Source organism: Papio anubis, chromosome 9 (genome assembly GCF_008728515.1).
Source record: "Papio anubis isolate 15944 chromosome 9, Panubis1.0, whole genome shotgun sequence".
NCBI classification, from domain to species: domain Eukaryota; kingdom Metazoa; phylum Chordata; class Mammalia; order Primates; family Cercopithecidae; genus Papio; species Papio anubis.
In genome coordinates, this window is record NC_044984.1 from 94,477,917 (window position 1) to 94,498,774 (window position 20,858).

The 20,858-nt window shown below is 38.2% G+C and overlaps 1 protein-coding gene across 2 annotated transcripts in view; it reads right to left on the reverse strand.

The window, feature by feature from the left end:
• UHRF1BP1L (UHRF1 binding protein 1 like) overlaps positions 1 to 20,858 on the reverse strand; it is a 111,956-nt gene that overhangs the window by 54,198 nt on the left and 36,900 nt on the right. For both annotated transcript variants that reach the window (XM_003907010.5, XM_009181503.4), the window contains 6 exons: positions 18,542 to 18,704; positions 13,965 to 14,003; positions 12,811 to 12,902; positions 8,363 to 8,552; positions 7,377 to 7,517; positions 5,679 to 5,849 (listed from right to left, as the gene is read on the reverse strand). In XM_003907010.5, the coding sequence (XP_003907059.1) occupies positions 5,679 to 5,849; positions 7,377 to 7,517; positions 8,363 to 8,552; positions 12,811 to 12,902; positions 13,965 to 14,003; positions 18,542 to 18,704 (796 nt within the window). The remainder of the gene's footprint in view (positions 1 to 5,678; positions 5,850 to 7,376; positions 7,518 to 8,362; positions 8,553 to 12,810; positions 12,903 to 13,964; positions 14,004 to 18,541; positions 18,705 to 20,858) is intronic.

The following is a 20,858-nucleotide window of genomic DNA, read 5'->3' on the forward strand; positions in this document are numbered from 1 at the left end:
GAATAACTAAAGAAGCCAGAAAGGAGACAGGATTTATAAATAGGCTGTGAGTTCAAATATTTTTCTCCCTAAAGAAAAATACTATAGAACACTGTTGACATATAAAAATATATATGAACCTCTAATAGCCTAAAATGATTTTGTATACATAACTATAATGTAAGATTATCTGACATATGAGCCACAAAACTGTACATGAATTTTTATAATTATGATAAAGGAGACCAAATTGTCCACTTTAAAAATTAACAATGTTCAAATTTAGAACAAGTTATTAATGAAAGATAGTTAAAGAAAATCAAAGTATACGTATTTTGTATGTATATATATTTACATATATTACATCTATGAAGAACTATGATCATACTGTAAAAGAACTGCAAAGTATAATTAGTAAATGAGAATCTCTTCATGCAAATGATTGCAGCCCACAGTAAGTAAACAGAAAGGTGAAATATAGCTGTAAAACGTTAAATACTATAGACTCCAGAAAACTTTTTATGAATTAATTGTTAAACTGATGTCAAACAATTTTTCTCCTGCTATTCCCATTTTCAAAGCTATAACAAGACTGTATTTATGTCTATGATGGTGCTATTTAAAATACTCTCTAGTACTTCTTTCATTATGTTTTCTCTCTTCATCAAGATAAATACTGACAAAAATAAAAATATAAACATTAATCTCCCTACAAACCTTTTTCTTAATACTATGGTAAAGTCAGGTTTTCGGGTGTTATTTCTGGAAGAAAAAAAAATAGCCACTATAAGTTCTCTGCCTTATGAATAATCCTTTTTTTTTTTTTGGGCAAAGTCTCGCTCTATTACCCAGGCTGGAGTATAATGGCATGATCTCGGCTCAATGCAACGTCTGCCTGCCGGGTTCAAGCGATTCTCCTGTCTCAGCCTCCCAAGTAGCTGGGATTACAAGCATGCACCATCACGCCTGGCTTTTTTTTTTTTTTTTTTTTTTTGAGACAGAATCTTACTCTGTCGCCCAGGCTGGAGTGTAATGGCATGATCGTGGCTCACTGCAACCTCTGCGTCCCAGTTCAAGAGATTCTCCTGCCTCGGCCTCTCAAGTAGCTGGGACTACAGACGCCTGCTACCACGCCTGGCTAATTTTTGTATTTTTTTAGTAGAGACGGGGTTTCACCATGTTGGCCAGGCTGGTCTCGAACTCCTGACCTTTGGATCCGCCCACTTTGGCTTCCCAAAGTGCTGGGATTACAGGCATGAGCCACAGTTCCTGGCCCCTAATTTTGTATTTCGTTTTTTGTTGTTGTTTTTTTTTTTTTTTGAGATGGAGTCTCGCTCTGTCACCCAGACTGGAGTGCACTGGTGCAATCTGGGCTCGCTGCAAGCTCTGCCTCCGGCGTTCACGCCTTTCTCCTGCCTCAGCCTGCCAAGTAGCTGGGAGTATAGGCACCCATCACCACGCCCAGCTAATTTTTTTGTGTTTTTAGTTAGAGACAGGGTTTCACTGTGATAGCCAGGATGGTCTTGATCTGACCTCAGGTGATCCACCCACCTCCCAAAGTGCAGGGATTACAGGCGTGAGCCACAGCGCCCGGCCAAATCTTGTTTTTTTTTTTTTTTCAGATGGAGTCAAGACTCCCCAGGACAGAGTGCAGTCGCGCAATCTCAGCTCACTGCAACAACCTCCGCCTCCCAGGTTCAAGCGATTATCCTGCCTCAGCCTCCTGAGTAGCTGGGATCCCACCAACATGCCTGGCTAATTTTTGTATTTTTAGTACAGGCGGGGTTTTACCATGTTGGCCAGGCTGGTCCTGAATTTCTGACCTCAAAAGATCCGCCCGCCTCAGTCTCCCATAGGGCTGGTATTACACTGCACCTAGCCCCTATGAATAATGTTAACAACTCTTAATTTTCAAAATAGTCTTCTTTCTCTTTTAGAGAAGAATAAAATGAAGCTAAGCAAATACTTATAATAGAAAACAACTGCCTAGTTGTAAAGATGAGCAAAGAAACAGTTTAACTAACTCACTTTTTGACACGCTGTCTTGGGACCTGAAATAATCAGATTAGGACATTCTGTGTGATATCTGAAGTAGTGACATGATTACTACTACCCAAGAAAGCAATTCTATGGTAACGGTTAAGTATATCCACTATAAAATACTATGGAGCAACAAAACATAATAGTTTCAAAGACTAAAGACATGGAAGAAACTCGCATATGCCCACTAACTACAACTAGGAAAAAGTACATATGCTGGGGCAAAAAGCTGTAAGAAAATACCTCAAAATGGTAGCACAGGTTTTATTAGCATAGTGAGATTACAGAATTTTGTCCATGTATCTAGTTTTCCAATCCATATTCCATTTTATATAAACATATCCACATATAAGAGCTAGATAGTAATATCAACATTCAATCTATCAGTCTTTAACTACGACCACCATCTCTGTTAATCACAACCTAAGCTACCAAAATCTTCATTGCAAGCCTTAACAGAATAGTATTTATGTCTATGATTTTATTGTTAAAATACTCTCCTATACTTCTTTCCTTATACTTTTTCAGCTTCAAAATGACTTTTCTTACCCTCACCTCCCTTAATCAAACCTACTTCCTTCTTCTGCCTTTCCTTATTGGCTAACGGTACTACCAACTATCATTCTAAAGTTCTCAACTTTTCTCTCTTCCTTATCCTCAACTTACTTAAAAACTTCCACTGGCTCCCAAATGCCCACAGGAAAATGTCCAAATTCTTCAATACATTATACAACATGTTTCATTCACTGCAAACTTTTGTTTCAACTCAGGCTACCAGTCCAAGAAAACTATTCTATGTTAGAGCCCAGTGGTTTGCCAAATGTTTAAAATCAGGTCCCCCAGAGAATTCTGCAGATGCCTCATGGATAATTTATTGGTAGAATAATACAGAGTTCACCTTCACTTCTATATCTGTTTATTTGTTTTTATGACTACAGGCTCTAGAAAACCTCATTCACATAGATAGATTGGAAGGAAAGCAGTTTTGTTTTAGCCATGTGACTTGATTCTTTCAATGCCTTTGAGTTACCTGCCAGGATTCACAAAGTGATCTACTATAAAAAATTATTTTTGGCCGGGCGCGGTGGCTCAAGCCTGTAATCCCAGCACTTTGGGAGGCCGAGACGGGCGGATCACGAGGTCAGGAGATCGAGACCATGCTGGCTAACACGGTGAAACCCCGTCTCTACTAAAAAATACAAAAAATTAGCCGGGCGAGGTGGCGGGCGCCTGTGGTCCCAGCTACTTGGGAGGCTGAGGCGGGAGAATGGCGTGAACCCAGGAGGCGGAGCTTGCAGTGAGCTGAGATCCGGCCACTGCACTCCAGCCTGGGCGACAGAGCGAGACTCCGTCTCAAAAAAAAAAAAAAAAAAATTATTTTAATAATCTCTAATGGCTGACAATTATTTGATCTTCCTACACATGTGTTGAAAACAACTAAAAATCACCTGGTTTGTTCCTTTGTCATTACAGCCATTAATTTCCAACATGAATAGCAATATTTCAAATTGCCACTCTATCTTGTTTCCCAGAGGGGTTTTTACAAACCCTTTCTGTTCAAATCCTAGTAAGACTGAGGATGAATAATAATGTCTTTCATTTATAAAGTAGGATTAGAGTCATTATGGAAAGGGAAAACCAGTCTGACATCTTAATGCAACCATATTCTCCGGCAGATCAAGTTTATGAAAGAATACACATCAAGGTGGAATGTGTGGAACTCAATTTCTTTAAAATATAAAACTTGGAAAACTGTAATATATCCTGAGGCATTTGAACCTCACTCCTAAAAACACTACTCTAGTAACACCAGATTTCTTATCTTTATCAGAAAATATCATGTTCTTTAAAAGTACGATATTTCTGCAGATTCTATTGTGTCTTCTGAAATACCTTTTCCCCATGTCTGCCTGTGAACTGCTACTCATTTCTAAGACATAATTTCATTAACTTCTTTGTGAAACCTTTCCACACCCTGCAAGCAATGAATTAAAACCTCTCTGTGTTTCTGTAGTCCCTACACAGAACCCTTTCCCTTACTTCTTCATGCTAACATTTATGTTGAACTACAATGATTTGGGGATTTGTTTGGTTTTTTTTTTTTTTTGAAACAGATCTCACTCTGTTACGCAGGCTGAAGTGCAGTGTTGCAATGGCTTGACCTCTTGGGTTCAAATAATCCTCCTGCCTCAGTCTCCCAAGTAGTTAAGGACTGCAGGTATATGCCACCACCACCACACTTGGGTGATTTTTAAATTTTTTGTAGAGATGGGACTCAATATATTGCCCAGGCTGGTCTTGAATTACTGGTCTCAAGTAAACCTCCTGCCTCAGCCTCCCAAAGTGCTGGGATTACAGACATGAGCCCCTGTCTCCCACCTACAAAGATCTGTTTCATATTTAACTCACCCTTATACTCTAGGTCCTTCAGGCCAGGGTCAGATGATATTCATTTTTACATCATAGTGTCTACCCCTGCACCTCAGGACATAGTAGGCAGGTAATAGATAATGCCAATGTGATATTCATTGAAAGCCTAGGCCGGGTGTGGTGGCTCACACCTGTAATTCCAGCACTTTGGGAGGTTGAGATGGGCAGATCACTTGAGACCAGGAGTTCGGGACCAGCATAGTCAACACAATGAAAGCCCGTCTCTAACAAAATTACAGAACAAATTAGCTGGGAGAGGTGGCACTTGACCCGTAGTCCCAGCTATGTGGGGGGCTGAGGCACAAAAATCACTTGAACCTGAGAGGTGGAGGTTGCAGTGAGCTGAAATTGTGCCACTGAACTCCAGGCTGAGCTAAAGAGAGACTCTGTCTCAAAAAACAAAGAAAGCCTAAATGTATGCCATTCCCATGTACAAAGCTGGATCACCAACAAGCTATATATCTGAGATATATAATACTGTTTCCAAGGAAATAGCTTCATAGGTGTATAATTTTATAATATCTAGTTAAGTTTTTACTAGAGGTAGATATAAAAATTCATTTATACTTTGCCTAAAATTATTAAAAATATTATCCATTATAATCATCATTGTCTCTTCTATAAAGACCTTGATGTACTGGTACTCAGAACTTACTACTGGGAAAGACTAGAAAAACTTTTCCTCTCCATACCAACTAATAATGCTCCATACAAACTAATAATCACTTTTAAGAAGGTGATAAATAGCTCATTATGCTTGTCCCTGTTCTTGCCCCAGCCATCAGACAACTCCAACAGAAGTTTTGTGTTCAATTTCAGCAATTCCTTACAGCTTTGATTCTCTGCACAATTAACTCTCACATGTCCTCTCTTGCCTATAATTACCCAGGATTTTCCTCATTTGCTTTTACTTTAGTAGTTCTAAAACTGTATTCTTTTAACTTCCTAAACAGAGGTATTAAAACATCAAATACTTTTATGTCATCATTAACTTTAGTGCCTAATACAGAGCTCTAAACAAAATAATCAGTAACAGATACAAATACATTTAATATGTTTTCATATAGCTACTACTTATATAAAATTACATAGAAGATATCTAGATAAAGAAGATTCTTGTACTCAAAGCCTCACAATCTGTTTCTTAAAGAAAATACCAACAAATCCTTCTAATTTTTAAACTACTTTCATGTAAAGTAAGTATTTTTCCTGTTAATTTTACAGCATACCTGTGTAGGTTCAGGAGCCATACTCTTCCTTTGTTCTGTTGATTTTTCTATTGCTTCACTAAGAGACTTTGCATATTGTACCATAGCTTTCAACTGGGAATCAGTTAAAACCCATAATAAGTCATCCAATATTAGAACTAACTTCGTTGCTATGACATTGCAGTCCTTTAACTGTAGGGGAAAAAAAAAACATGTTTTATAAAATTAAGCCAAGATATAAACCTTGTAATACATTTGTAATCAAAAAACGTTTTCAAAACCTTTTTGAATAGAATTAAATATGGATTCTTCCTTCATACAAGAAGTATTTACTGGCCAGGCATGGTGGCTCATGCCTGTAATCTCAGCACTTTGGGAGGCCAAGGCAGGTGGATCACCTGAGGTCAGGAGGTCGAGACCAGCCTGGCCAACATGGTGGAAACCCTGTCACTACTAGAAATACAAAAATCAGCCAGGTATGGTGGGGGACACCTGTGTAAACCCAGCTACTTGGGAGGTGGAGGCAGAATTGCTTGAGCCCAGGAGGCAGAGGTTACAGTGAGTGGAGACAGTGCCATTGCACTCCAGCCTGGGTGACAGGGGGAAACTCTGTCTCCAAAGAAAAAAAAAAAGGTAGTATTTACTGAGTTCCTATAATATGAAAGGAATATCTCCTACTACTAGAGAAGCAGTGGTAACAAAAGACAGACAAATCCTTGTACAAATTATATAGCACTTATATAACTTAATTTTGCATTTATAGCTGATAAATTATGTAATTACTTGTATTCAAAGACTCAATAGAAGAAATGAAATTATAAGACAGTAAATGTTCAACAAATATTTGGCAACTGAGAAATATATTCAATTTACCAAAAATAAAAATGTTTAGGCCAGGCATCGTGGCTCACACCCATAATACCAGCACTTTGGGAGGTCAAGACAGAAGGAGTGCTTGAAGCCAGGAATTCATGACCAGCCTGGACAACATAGTGAGACCCTATCTCTACAAAAAAAATTACAGATTAGCTAGGCATGGTGGTGCATGCCTGTAGTCTCAGCTACTTGGGAGGCTAAAGCAGGAGGATCCCTTGAGCCCAGGAGTTCGAGGCTGCAGTGAGCTAGGACTGTGCCACTGCACTCCAGCCTGGGCAACACAGCAAGACCCCATCTCCAAAAATAAAAATAAAAATAAGGCAGAGGCAGGAGAATCACGTAAGTCCAGGAGCTCAAGACCAGTCTGGGCAATACAATGAGATCTCATCTCTACAAATAACTTAAAAAATTATTCAGGTACGGTGGTGCGTGCCTGTAATCCCAGCTACTTGGGAAGCTGAAGTGGGACAATCACTTAAGCCTGGGAAGTCAAGGCTTCAGTGAACCTTGATCATGACACTGCAATCAAGACCAGGCAATACAGTGAGAGCTCATCTCAAAAAAAACAAAATAAGATAAAAATAAAAACAACAACAAAAAACCTTTGAAAAATCTATTAAACCTAAGACTGAAGAACATTATACCAGTTTTCTATAAATATTATCTGAGTAACCATACCTCCTTTTATTTTGCATTATTTTAATATGCCGCTGGTAGTATGCCAATATTTCACCTAAGACATTATTTAAAATTTCCTATAGTTAACTAATAGTTAACACACAAATCGAAAAGTCAAATCCAAGAGTTAACACATGAATCCAAAATGTAATCTTGTTGACTCACCCTTCTTTTAAGTGTGACTCTGATTTTTGATTGGTTGGTTATTAATCGAACAGGAGCACACATAATTTCAAGATGTGAACTTTGGGTGGCATCTGCCTCTATTCTTATCATCTGCCAATTTATTTCTTTAAAAGTCAAAACCTAAGGAGAACACAGAGATTTAACTTCACTTACTCATACAAAACAGAATGAGAAAAATGTAGTTTAAAAACAAAGCAAATATATATTCTCAATTAATTTTCAAATGACATTTTAGATATATTCACCATGTTTTTATTTTTGTAAATTGTATTATTCCATCAAAGTCAATTACACATCTTCATATTCATATTCATCATATGTAAAGCTGTTAATGCTTTTATTCTAAGCAATTCAGTTAATGTAAAGCTCAAATGCATTAAATCATGTTACCAAGAAAGAACTAAACAACATATTTTAGTTTGGGGAATTAAAAAATTCAATTCTGAGTAGCTGAGAAGTTAAAATAGGGCTTTAAATGGAAAGATTTACTACAGTAAAAGCATTAAAATGTGCACATTTTGTAACTGAATGACTAAATGTAATACAGAGAGCTGGGTGCAATGGTTCAGGCCTGTAATCCCAGCACTATGGGAGGCCAAGGCAGGTGGACAGCTTGAGCCCAGTATAAGACCAGACTGGGCAACATAGCAAAACCCTGTCTCTACCAAAAATACAAAAATTGGGCAGGTGCAGTAGTACATGCCTTTAGTCCCAGCTACTCAAGATGCTGAGGTGGGAGGATCACCTGAGCCCAGGGAGGTCAAGGCTGCAGTGAGCCGTGACTGCGCCACTGCACTCTGGCCTGGGCTACAGAGTGAGACCCTGTCTCCCCCTCACCCTCCCCCAAAAAAGTAATATAGAGAAATGCAAAGTTAAAAGGCAACCATGAGATGTGATTTCTTTAATCGTTCTCTTTTACTTGTCACTACATGAAACATTTGAAAAAGAAAGAAAAAAAATGTTACCTCTCCTCTCTGTGGATCCTGAATACGAGTAAATCTTAAATCTCCATGTTCCCAGTGTGCATTTACACTATAGATCCGAAGCTGAGAAAGTTCAAATGAAGCATTGAAGGCTTTTGCTCCAATTCTGATGACTATAGAATTTACAGAAACAGTAATTCCCTCAACTACTTTTTCAGCAAAGCTGTATTCACTGGAAAAACAAAGTAAAATAAAATACATTAATGACAAAACTAATCTTTAAAAGTTCTATTAATATTTGCACATTGCTGGTAGGGGACGGTGGCTCACACCTGTAATCCTAGCACTTTGGGAGGCTGAGGCAGGCAGATTACTTGAGGCCAGGAGTTCAAGACCAGGCTGGCCAACACAGTGAAACCCCATCTCTACTTAAAAAAAAAACACACACACAAAAAATTAGCTGGGCACAGTGGCATATGCCTGTAATCTCAGCTACTTGGGAGACTGAGGCACGAGAATCACCTGAACATAGGAGGTGGAGGTTGTGGTGAGCTGAGATCGCAACAATGCATTCCAGCCTGGGTGACAGAGAAAGACTCTTTCTAAAAATATAGATAGATAGATAGATAGATAGATAGATAGATAGATAGATAGACAGACAATTTGCACAACACCATATTATGATTATTATTATTATTATTTTTCTGAGACAGAGTCTCAACTCTGTCACCTAGGCTGGAGTGCAGTGGCATGATCTCAGCTCACTGCAACCTCTACCTCCCAGGTTCAAGCAATTCTTGTGCCTCAGCCTCTAGAGTAGCTGGAATTACAGGCACGCACCACCATACCTGGCTAATTTTGTGGATTTTTAGTACAGATGGGGTTTCACCATATTGGCCCTCAGGTGATCTGCCCACCTTGGCCTCCCACAGTGATGGGATTACAGGCGTGAGCCACCAGGCCCAGCTTATCATTCATTTTTATATTGAAAAAAATAAATGTTTTTTATTAAAACAATAATCTAAGCTGGGCCTGGTGGCTCACGCCTGTAATCTCAGCATTTTGGGAGGCCAAGGCAGGAGGATCTCTTGAACCTGGAGTTCGAAACCAGCCTGGGCAATATAGCAAGATCCCTGTCTCCACAAAATATTTTAAAAGGCCACACATGGTAGCTCATGCCTGTAATCCCAGCACTTTGGGAGGCCACTTGAATCTAGGAGTTCAAGACCAGCCTGGGCAACACAGAGAGACCTCATCTCTGTAGAAAATTTAAAAATTAGCTGAGCATGGTAACACTCGCCTATGGTCCCAGATACTCACAAGGCTGCAGTAGGAGGATCTCTTGAGCCCAGGAGGCAGAGGTTGCAGTGAGCTGAGATGGAACCACTACACTCCAACCTCAGCAACAGAGTGAGATGTTGTTTCAAAATTAATTAACTAATTGATTAATTTATTAGCTGGACATGATGGCGCATGTCTGTGGTCCCAGCTACTGGGAAGCTGAAGTAGGAGGATCACTTGAGGCTAGGAGGTTGAGGTTGCAGTGAGCTGTGATTGTGCCACTGCAGTCTAGCCTGGGTGACAGAGAGAGATTCCATCTCAAAAAAAAAAAAAAAAGGAAAACAAACCTCAAACACAACGATCTAGTCTAGTTAGACATAAGTTATTAAAAAAAAAAAAAAAAATGCTATTCTCAGCCAGGCATGGTGGCTCTCACCTGTAATCCTAGCACTGTGGGAGGCCAAGGTAGGTGGATCACTTTAGCCCAGGAGTTTGAGACCAGCCTGACCAACAAGGAGAAATCCCGTCTCTACTAAAAACACAAAAAAGTTAACTGGGCATGGTGGCACGTGCCTGTAGTCCCAGCTACTTCGGAGGCTGAGCTGAGAGGATCGCTTCAGTATGGGAGGTGGAGGTTGCAGTGAGCTGAGATGGCACCACTGCACTCCAGCCTGGGCAACAGAGTGAGACCTTGTCTAAAAAAATAAAATAAAAAATAATTTTTTTAAAAAAACACTCTTCTCACTCTCTAAACCTTTTCTGGTTCTCAGAGCTGCACAATTTTTTTTTTTTAAATACTCTTCTTAAAATGTAAAAGACTTTTTGGCTGGGCACAGTAGCTCACATCTATAATCCAAGTACTTTGAGAGGCAAAGGGAGGAGGACTGCTTGAGCCCAGGAGTTAAAATCAGCCTGGGCAACACAGGGAGACCCCCATCTCTACAAAAAATACAAAAAACAAGCCAGGTATGGTGGCTCGCACCTGTAGTCCCAACTACTTGGGAGGCTGAGGTGGGAGGATCGATTGAGCTTGGGAGGTCAAGGCTGCAGTGAGCCAAGATCGTGCCACTGCATTCCAGCCTGGGCAACGGAGTGAGACCCAAAAATACATACTCATATTCCATTTTTTTTTTTAACTCTGAACACCACTCAATGAATGTATTCATTCTCTTGATATCCATTCCAGACCTATTAAATCAGAAATTCAAGAAAAGGAGCTTCAGAGACTTTGTAGATTTAATAAGCACTCTAAATGACTTGTTACAATCAGGCAAGTCTGAAAAATGCTGAAACAGATTAACCACACTGCCATGTATCAAAGTATGAGGATGATTTAAACAGTTTAAATCATCACATGATTACAAAGTCAAAATTATAAAGCTTATGATACTATAAAAACAAGAATTAGAGAGGACACTATCGACTATACTAAGCACACAAGGACAAAATGATTCATTTTAGTTCTTTCTGACTCTAGCCAACCTAAAGGCCAACAACTATTCTCTGAAACCTGGAATCATAATTGAACCTGTAAAATCTGAAGTTGCTGGATGATGCTACATTACAAAGAAGTTAACATGAAAGCTCTTTTCCCAGTCACTAATATCTGTAGTCCAAATATAAACTGCACATCTGATAAACCTGCACATCTGATAAATCTAATGGTGGAATGAATCACCATTAGATTCCCATGGCATGCACTGTAGGTATTCTCATGGCATGCACTAACATAAAGGTGGCTCAACCTTTGTAAAAGAGCAGTGAGTGAGTGTGTGTCTGTGTACACACATGAATGCATTCACCCTCAAGAAAAGTTTTATCAACGGTTTTACATAACATCTAGAATACTACACATGTTCAGAGCTGCCATTTGACGCAACACAAAGAGGCATCAATCACATTAAAAATCTATGTGAACAACTGATGTGAATGCAAAAATAATGCAGAAATCCTGTTGCAGGAAAATCATGTATAGTACTAGATCGAAATTTAACTTGAGTGCAAAAAAGCAGACAATATATTATTAAAAAATTTTTAATAGCTTCTAACATTCCAAAAAGGCTTTATGAAATGGTCCCTATACTTCTGCTTTATTAGTATCCGATTTTCATCTATCAAAATATAACCTGTGGAAAGCAAAAACATTTTAAACTTAATGAATTTTAGAGTCACCCAAAAGGTCTATAATTTAAGGCATCAACTTAACTCTTTTTTTTCTTTGAGACAGAGACTCTCTCCATCACACAGGCTGGAGTGCAGTGGCATAAGCTCAGCTCACTGCAGCCCTGACCTCCCAGGTTCAAGTAATTCTCCTGCCTTGGCCTCCCCAGTAGCTGGGAATACAGGCAGATACCACTGCGCCCAGCTAATTTTTGTATTTTTCGCAGAGACGGGGTTTCACCATGTTGGTCAAGCTTGTTGCAAACTCCTGACCTCAGGTGATCCGCCCACCTCAGCCTCCCAAAGTGCTGGGATTACAGGCGTGGACCACTGCACCAAGCCCAACTAAATTCTTTTTTTTTTTTTTTCCTTCCTTTGAGACAGTCTTGCCATTGCACGCCAAGGCTAGAGTGCAATGGCACAATCTTGGCTCACTACTACCTCTGCCTCTCAGGTTCAAGCAATTCTCCTGTCTCAGCCTCCCAAGTAACTGGGATTATAGGTGCACAGCGCCATGCCCATAAAGTTTTTTGTATTTTAGTAGAGACAGGGTTTCATCGTTTTGTCCAGGCTGGTCTCAACCTCCTGAGCTCAGGCAATCCACCCACCTCGGCCTCCCAAAGTGATAGGATTATAGGCATGAGTCACCACTCCTGGCCTCCCAACTTAACTCTTAAGAGTCATAAAAGTTCCACTGATGCACACAAAATGATATGCAGAGAAACTGATCAGAGGCTCTCTTATTTATAGAATGCCTAAATTCTTCTGCTTCCATTTTCTGCTGCTGCTCTGCCATTAATCACTATTATTTAATAATAGCAAGGAAAACAAGATGAATACAGGAAGTTAAAAGTCAAATCTGCAACTTTGCAATGTATATAACTAAAACTGCAAAATGTTTGATGGGAGAGCTGACTGAAATAGAGGCAATTTGAGGTTAAGGCTTTTTTTTCTTTTTTTTTTTAAATGTACTGTTACTGCCAATAACGGAGTTGACTATAGAAAATAACTCCCTTTGGCAGTCATGCAGATGAACAGAAGTAGCTTACCTTTGTCCTGAAGCAGTTGCAATTGGCGATGGGCCATTAGGGCTTCTTGGTTCTTCACATGTACTCATTTCCATTATTACTTTATCCAGGGACTAATAAAACCGTTAAAATGTAAACAATTAGATTCTTTATTTTATGTATATTATTAAAGTATTATGTAAGATTATTTTCTCTTTCATTTTTCCTTAGGAAGAAAGTAAACAGTAAGTGAGCAGAGTCATTTAAGTGTCTCTTTACAGGTCTAAAAAGACAAATGCCAAAAAAACACAAAGCACTCACTCCGTTCTCAAGGCATTTATTATCTAGTGGAAAAACTGTGTGTATTACAGATGTATGGAGCAGGGAGGAATCAAGACATAGCCATTAACTACTGAAATCATCAGATTTCATGAAAACAGAATTTCTACTCCCAGATATATTCATTGATAAAATTATATTTTAATAAATAGGATTGAACTACCCCCAAAAGCTTATTACAATCTAAGATCTGAGCTATGAGACACAAAACTATGGGAAATATAAAATAAGCAGGAAATGTGAAAAAAATAAACACCCCCATAATGGAAAAAGTTCTTTCTCAGGGTGATACTTTTTTCCTTGAAGAAAGATCTAATGTCCTTAATAGTCATCACTAACACAACTCCAGTCATTCTTCATTCTCTATTTCACATATAGCATTTATTATTATTTGAAACTGTCTTGTTTTATTCATGTTCTTGATCATTATATTTTTTAAATGAATGAACGAACAAATGATTGATTTTCTTCAACTTTCCTTAAAAAGCAAAGTATATTAAAGAACATATTTCATAATTTACTAGATCAGTAAAACGAGAAACAAAGACAGTCTGGATCAAATGTTATTGAAAGAATAATCCCACGGTACATCAACAAAGAGTTAAATGATGCAATAAAATACTATGCCAATTTAGAACATAGTATTCTAGACCTGAAACACTTTAAAGATGCTCCTACTTTAACGTTAAAACTTCTCATTTAAAGGATGAAAAATCTGAGTCCTATCAAAATAAAATGAAAGCTAACTGGTGAAAAATCCAGACTATATGTCCATGAAACAAAAGTTTACTATGAACAGAGTAGCTAGATAATGTATATATAAAAATGTTTATTTCTAAAGAGGCTTCAGAACTCACCAAACAGATGGGATGTGTTTTCAGTTTTGTCCATGGGATCTACAAATGAAAAAATTTTAAGATGTATCACTAAGAAGAAAACAATGTAAACAGTACTCAATACAGGTGTTATATTCATATAGGACAGACACAACAAATTATATAAAATCACTTTTCTTAAATTACAAAATAAACTGAGCAACTCACTCATACTTTTGAAATCAGATGTACTCATTTTATATAAGAAATTATTACTAGCTGTATCTTCTGTCATCTTTTGATTAGAAATTGTAAGTTCTTTTTTCTTTTTCTTTTCTTTTTTTTTGTTTTTTTTTTTTGAGATAGAGTCTCTTTCTGTTGCCCAGACTAGAGTGAGGTGGCGTGATCTCAGCTCACTGCAACCTCCACCTCCTGGGTTCAGGCAATTCTCCTGCCTCAGCCTCCCAGTAGTTGAAATTACAAGCAAGTGCCACCACACCCGGCTAATTTTTGTATTTTTAGTATAGACAGTGTTTTTGATATGGTGGCTAGGCTGGTCTCTAACTCCTGGCCTCAAATGATCCACCCAACTCAGCCTCTTAAGGTGCTGGGATTATAGGCATGCACCACCACGCCCGGCCAATTTCAGGTTATTTTAAATATCTTTTTTTTAACAATCCTTAAAACAAATCTTAATATCATAATTTAAACGAAGAGTTCCCAGCAAAACATAATCAGTGTTCTGTCCATTTAACAACCTGTTTAATCCTAGAATTCTGAGCAATCATTTTGTAAATATTCAAGATAAATACAAAAGTTAGGCCATTAATATAAAATGTAGGAAACATCAAATATATAATGTTGAAATATACCCTGTACTAAAAATGTCAAGTTTTGCCTCCAAAAGACTCTTAGATCTAATAAATAAATTCAGTAAGGTTTAGGTTACAAAATCAACGTACACAAATCACTAGCACTGCTACAAACCAACAAAAACCACGCTGATAATCAAATCAGGAACTTAATCCCTTTTGCAATAACTACTACTACTACAAAAAAAAAAGACGTAGGAATATACTTAACCAAGGAGTTGAAAGATCTCCACATGGAGAACTAAAAACACTGTGGAAAGAAATCATAGATGACATAAACAAATGGAAATACATTCCATGCTCGTGGACTGGAAGAATCTATACTGTGAAAATGACCATACTGCGCCCAAAGCAATCTACAAATTCAATGCAAATCTTCTCAAAGTACCAACATCATTTTTCACAGAATTAGAAAAAACAACCCTAAACTTCATATGGAACCAAAAAAGAACCCAAATAGCCAAAGCAATCCTAAGCAAAAAGAACAAACCTGGAGGCATCACATTACCCAACTTCAAATTATGCAAGTCTATACTAACCAAAACGGCATGGAACAGGTATAAAACATAGGCACATGGACCAATGGGACAAAACAGAGCAAAGTATTCTGTTCCATTGAACAGAATACACAGGCCAATGGAAAACTAAATACATAGGCTAATGGAACAGAATAGAGAAGCAAGAAATAAAGCCAAATACTAACCATCAACTGATCTTTGACAAAGCATACAAAAACACAAACTGGAGAAAGGACACCATATTCAACAAATGGTGCTGGAAAAATTGGATAGCCACATGTAGAAGAATGAAATTGGATCCCTATCTCTTACTGTACACAAAAATTAACTCAAGATAAATGAAAGCTTTAAATCTAAGATCTGAAACCATAAAAATTCTAGAAGAAAACCTAGGAAAAACTCTTCGAAACATTGGCCTAGGCAAAGAATTTATGACCGAGACCCCAAAAGCAAATGCAACAAAAATAAATGACACCTAATTAAACTAAAACACTTCTACACAACAAAAAAATAATCATCAGAGTAAACTGACAACCTACAAATTGTCAATATTCACAAACTATGCATCTGACAAAGAAAATATTCACAAATTATGCATGTGACAAAGGACTAACATTCAAAATCTACAAGGAACTCAAACAATCAGCAAGAATAAAACAAATAAGCCTATTAAAAAGTGGGCAAGGACATGAACAGACATTTTGCAAAAGAAGATATACAAATGGCCAACCACATGAAAAAATACTGAAAATCAGTAATCATAAGGGAAACGCAAACTAAAACCACATTGAGACACCACCTTTTCCCAGTCAGAATGGCCATTACTAAAAAGTTGAAAAACAATAGCTGTTGTTACGGAAGTGATGAGAAAGGAATGCTTATACATTGCTGGTAGGAATATAAGTTAGTACAACCTCAATAGAAAACAATATAGAAATTTCTCAAAGAACTAAAAGTAGATCTACCATTTGATCCAGCAATCCCACTACTGAGTGGGTATCTATCCAAAGGAAGAGAAGTCACTATATCAAAAAGACTCTGGTCCTCATTCCAAACATGATCCTATTAAAAAAAAAAAAAGAAAGATACCTAGACACACATGTCTAATGCAACGCAATGCACAATTGCAAAGATATGGAATCAATCTAAGTGCCCATCAACCTACGAGCGGATACAGAAAATGTGGTAAATACCATGGAATACTACTCAGCCATAAAAAAAAAAAGAGCAAAATAATGTATTTTGTAGTAACTTGAAAAGAACTGGAGGCCATTATATTAAGTGAAGTAACAGGAATTGAAAAACCAAATACCACATGTTCTTTTAAGTGGGAGGTGAGCTATGGGTATGCAAAGGCATACAGAGTAGCATAATGGACTTTGGAGACTCAGAAGGCGGGTAAGGTAGGAGAGGGGTGAGGGATGAAACTACTTCCTGAGTACAACGTACACTACTCAGCTGACAGGTGCACTAAAATCCCAGACTTCGCCACTATACAATTCACTCATGTAAACAAAAACCACTTGTATCTCTAAAGCTATCAAAATAGAAAAAAATTACTAAAATAAAAGTGTCAAGTCTTTGTAGATATTTAGGTTTCCAAAGGGTAGAACAAAAATTAAAAGTGACCATCAAAGGATATAGGAACTTTCCTATAATCTTTTCTTAGGAGCCCAAATTTTAGTTTTATGGAACAATCAGCATGCAGTATTTCAACTAAGCAGACAACTCTCAAATGAAGCCTCATCTTTAAGACCAATAACCAATAAGTGACACAAATTGACATACGATTAAAGATAAGTAGAAGTCAGTCAGGCATGGTGGCTCATGCTGTAATCCCAGCATGCTGGGAGGCAGAGGCGAGTGGTGGATCACCTGAGGTCAGGAGTTTGAGACCAGCGTGGCCAACAGGATGAAACCCCATCTCTACTAAAAATATGAAAATTAGCCAGGTGTGGTGGCATGTGCCTATAATTCCAGCTACTTGGGAGGCTGAGGCAGGAGAATCGCATGAACCTAGGAGGTAGAGGTTGCAGTGGGCCAAGACAGTGCCACTGCACTCCAGCCTGGGCGACAAGAGCAAGACTCCGTCTCAAAAAAAAAAAGGGTAAGTAGAATAACAAGTTATAATAATAATAATAGGAATGATACTAACAATAAACAGAAACCCTTAAAAATTCTCAAAATGGGCCAGGCACGGTAGCTCACACCTGTAATCCCAGCACTCTGGGAGGCCGAGGTGGGTGGATCACGAGATCAGGAGATTGAGGATCATCTTGGCCAACATGGTGAAATCCCATCTCTACTAAAATACAAAAAAATTAGCCAGACATGGTGGCAGGTGCCTGTAATCCCAGCTACTTGGGAGGCTAAGGCAGGGGAATCGCCTGAACCTGGGAGGCAGAGGTTGCAGTGAGCTGAGATCACGCCACTGCAGTCCAGCCTGGTGACAGAGCAAGATTCTGTCTCCAAAAAAAAAAAAAAAAAAATCTCAAAATGAAAAAGAAACTAATGAAGAAAAGGGATAAAACTGCAAATTTATTAGTTCTCATGTCTTCATTTGAAAAAGTATTTACTCACTACTTTTTTAACATTTTTTTGAGACAGGGTCTCACTTCATCACCCAAGCTGGAGTGCAGTAGCACAATCATGACTCACTGCAGCCTCACCCTTCTAGACTCAACTGATCATCCTGCTTCAGCTTCCCAAGTAGCTGGGACTACAGACGCATGTGCTACCATGTTGGGCTATTTTTTTTTTTTTTTTTCCAGTAGAGATGCAGTCTCATTATGTTACCCAGGTTAGTCTCAAACTCCTGGGCTCAAGCAATTTGCCTACCTCAGCCTTCCAAAGTGCTGGGATTACAAGTGTGAGCCACCATGCCCAGCAACTCACTACAAGTTTAGATTGTCCCATTTGACAATAAAACTTAAGAAAAAACTATCTTTGAACATGTACCAAATGGATGCAATTATTAACAAATTAATAATTTAAAAATATTAATGGAATCACATTTAAACAAAAATTAAGACCTATAAAGTAGTTAATATATGCCTTTAAATATAAGGCACAACTTTATGCAAAGGTATCTTTCTTTTGAAATTATATTAATAAAAATGTTTTTACAGAATTATCTAAAATTAAGTATTTTAAAAGAAAGAGCCAAAATATAGAAAGAAAACATAAAAGTCCTTCTACAAATATCAAGCCACAGATATCAAAGTCTCACCCTGATGGATGCTTTATTACAAAAAACTTTGTTGATAGCAAGCCATGTCGGCAAATCCAACATATTCTGGAGCACTTCTTCATCTAACTCCAAATTCTTCAGTTCACCTTCTCCTTTAAGGGTACTTAGATTTATCTTGTCAGGAGATAAATTTTTGGTAAATCTGAAAGAGAATATACATTGACATTTATTTATGTGTCAGTTAGTACACTCCAGAGTCATTTTTTCAAATATACAGAGCACTAAAAATAGCAGTGCATGCAACCTAATGTCCATCAATGACAAACGGTTAAAGAAAATGTGGTACACATACACGATGGAGTATTATTCAGCCATAAAAAAGAATGAGATCCTGTCATTTGCAACAACATGGATGGAACTGGAGGACATTACAGTTAAGTGAAACAAACCAGGCACAGAAAGACAAACTTTACACACTCTTCTTCATTTGTGGGAGCTAAACATTAAAACAATTGAACTCATGGAGATCTAGAGTAGAAATGATGGTTACCAGAGGCTGGAAAGGGTAGTTGGGGGGAGCGGGGGTGGGAATGGGTAGTGGATACAAAAACACAATTAGGTAGAATGAATACGATACTGATATGGTTTGGCTCTGTGTCCCCACCCAAATCTCATCTCTAATTGTAATCCCCACACGTCAAGGGAAGGATCTGGTGGGAGGTGATTGGATCATGGGGGCAGTTTCTCCTATGCCATTCTCATGATAGTTAGGGAGTGAGTTCTCACAAGATCTCATGATTTAAAAGTGCTTGGCAGTTTCTGTCTCTCTCTCTCTCTCTCTGCCACCATGTAAGACGTGCCTTGCTTCACCATCACCTTCCACCATGATTGTAAGTTTCCTGAGGCCTCCCCAGCCATGCAGAACTGTGAGTCAATTAAACCTTTCTTCGTAAATTACTGTCTCAAGGAAGGTCTTCATAGCAGTGTGAAAACGAACTAAGACAGATATAGTATTCAACAGCAAAAAAAGTGGCTACAGTCAACAATAATTTATTGTACATTTTAAAGTAATTAACTCTATAACTGGAATGTTTGTAACACAAAGAAATGACAAAGGCAGCCAGACACGGTGGCTCACACCTATAATCCCAGCATTTTGGGAGGCTGAGGAGGGCGGATCACTTGAGGGCAGGAGTTCAAGACCAGCCTGGCCAACATGGTGAAACCTGGTCTCTACTAAAAATACAAAAAAATTAGCTGGATGTGTTGGCGCATGCCTGTAGCCCCAGCTACTCGGGAGGCTGAGGTGGGAGTTCCGCTTCAGTCCAGGAGGTGGAGGATGCAGTGAGCTGAGACTGTGCCACTGCACTCCAGCCTGGGTGACACAGCAAGACCCTGTCTCAGGAAAAAAAGAAAAAAAAGATTGGAAATAATTAACATCACAGTGAGCATTTTCCAAGGGTTTACTGTGTTCCAAGCTCTTGGCATATACACGACTACTTCATTTAGTTCCCATGATAACCTATTAGGATCTATACTAATTTTACCCTCATTTTTGAATGAGTAAACATAAGGAGAAACTTGAACTTATTTGCCTAATATCACAACTAACAATGATAATAAATTACACATCTACTTTGAAATACATTCATATACATTACTTTATCTTCCAAACAACCCTGAAAAATAAAAAATTACTATGTCCAACAAATACGTTTTCAAAAGTGAAATTGCTGAAAAAACTAAACTACTGGCTAACAAGAGTTAGTCTTTACTTTTTTTGGAAATTAAATATACAGCAATAGTATGTACTGGGTTATTTACATGCCCTACTTGTCAACAAGAATACCAATCAATAAACTCATGTTTCTCCAGTGACTCCAAACCAGAATTTTTGAGCCAGATTCTATGTGAATTCATATCTTCTCACAGGATGTCAACTGAGAAATACAACAATCATTTAACACATGTGTTTGACCAATGATGCTGAGCTGTATTACACTTGCTTCTGATCATGCCTGATTCAATACCATGACACTTTCTCATAGGCTGCCACTCCTAGCCATAGATAACAAGCAAACAAAAACCCTGCCACTTCCCTGAGGCAGAATATTAGAGCCAGAAGACAACACTCAGTAAGTATGTATTGAGAATTCATTATGCAGACACACATACTGGGAAGCAGTACACTTGAGGTCCCTACCCTTGTGGAGTGTTCAGTTTAGTTGGTGAGACAGATCAAATGGCACAACTAAGACAGAATATAGCAGGGGTTCTAATCCAGAGCTTCTCTGAAACAGGAACTTTTAAAGGAAGAGAAGTTGTTAACTAGGCAAGGACGAAAACGGGGTAGGGA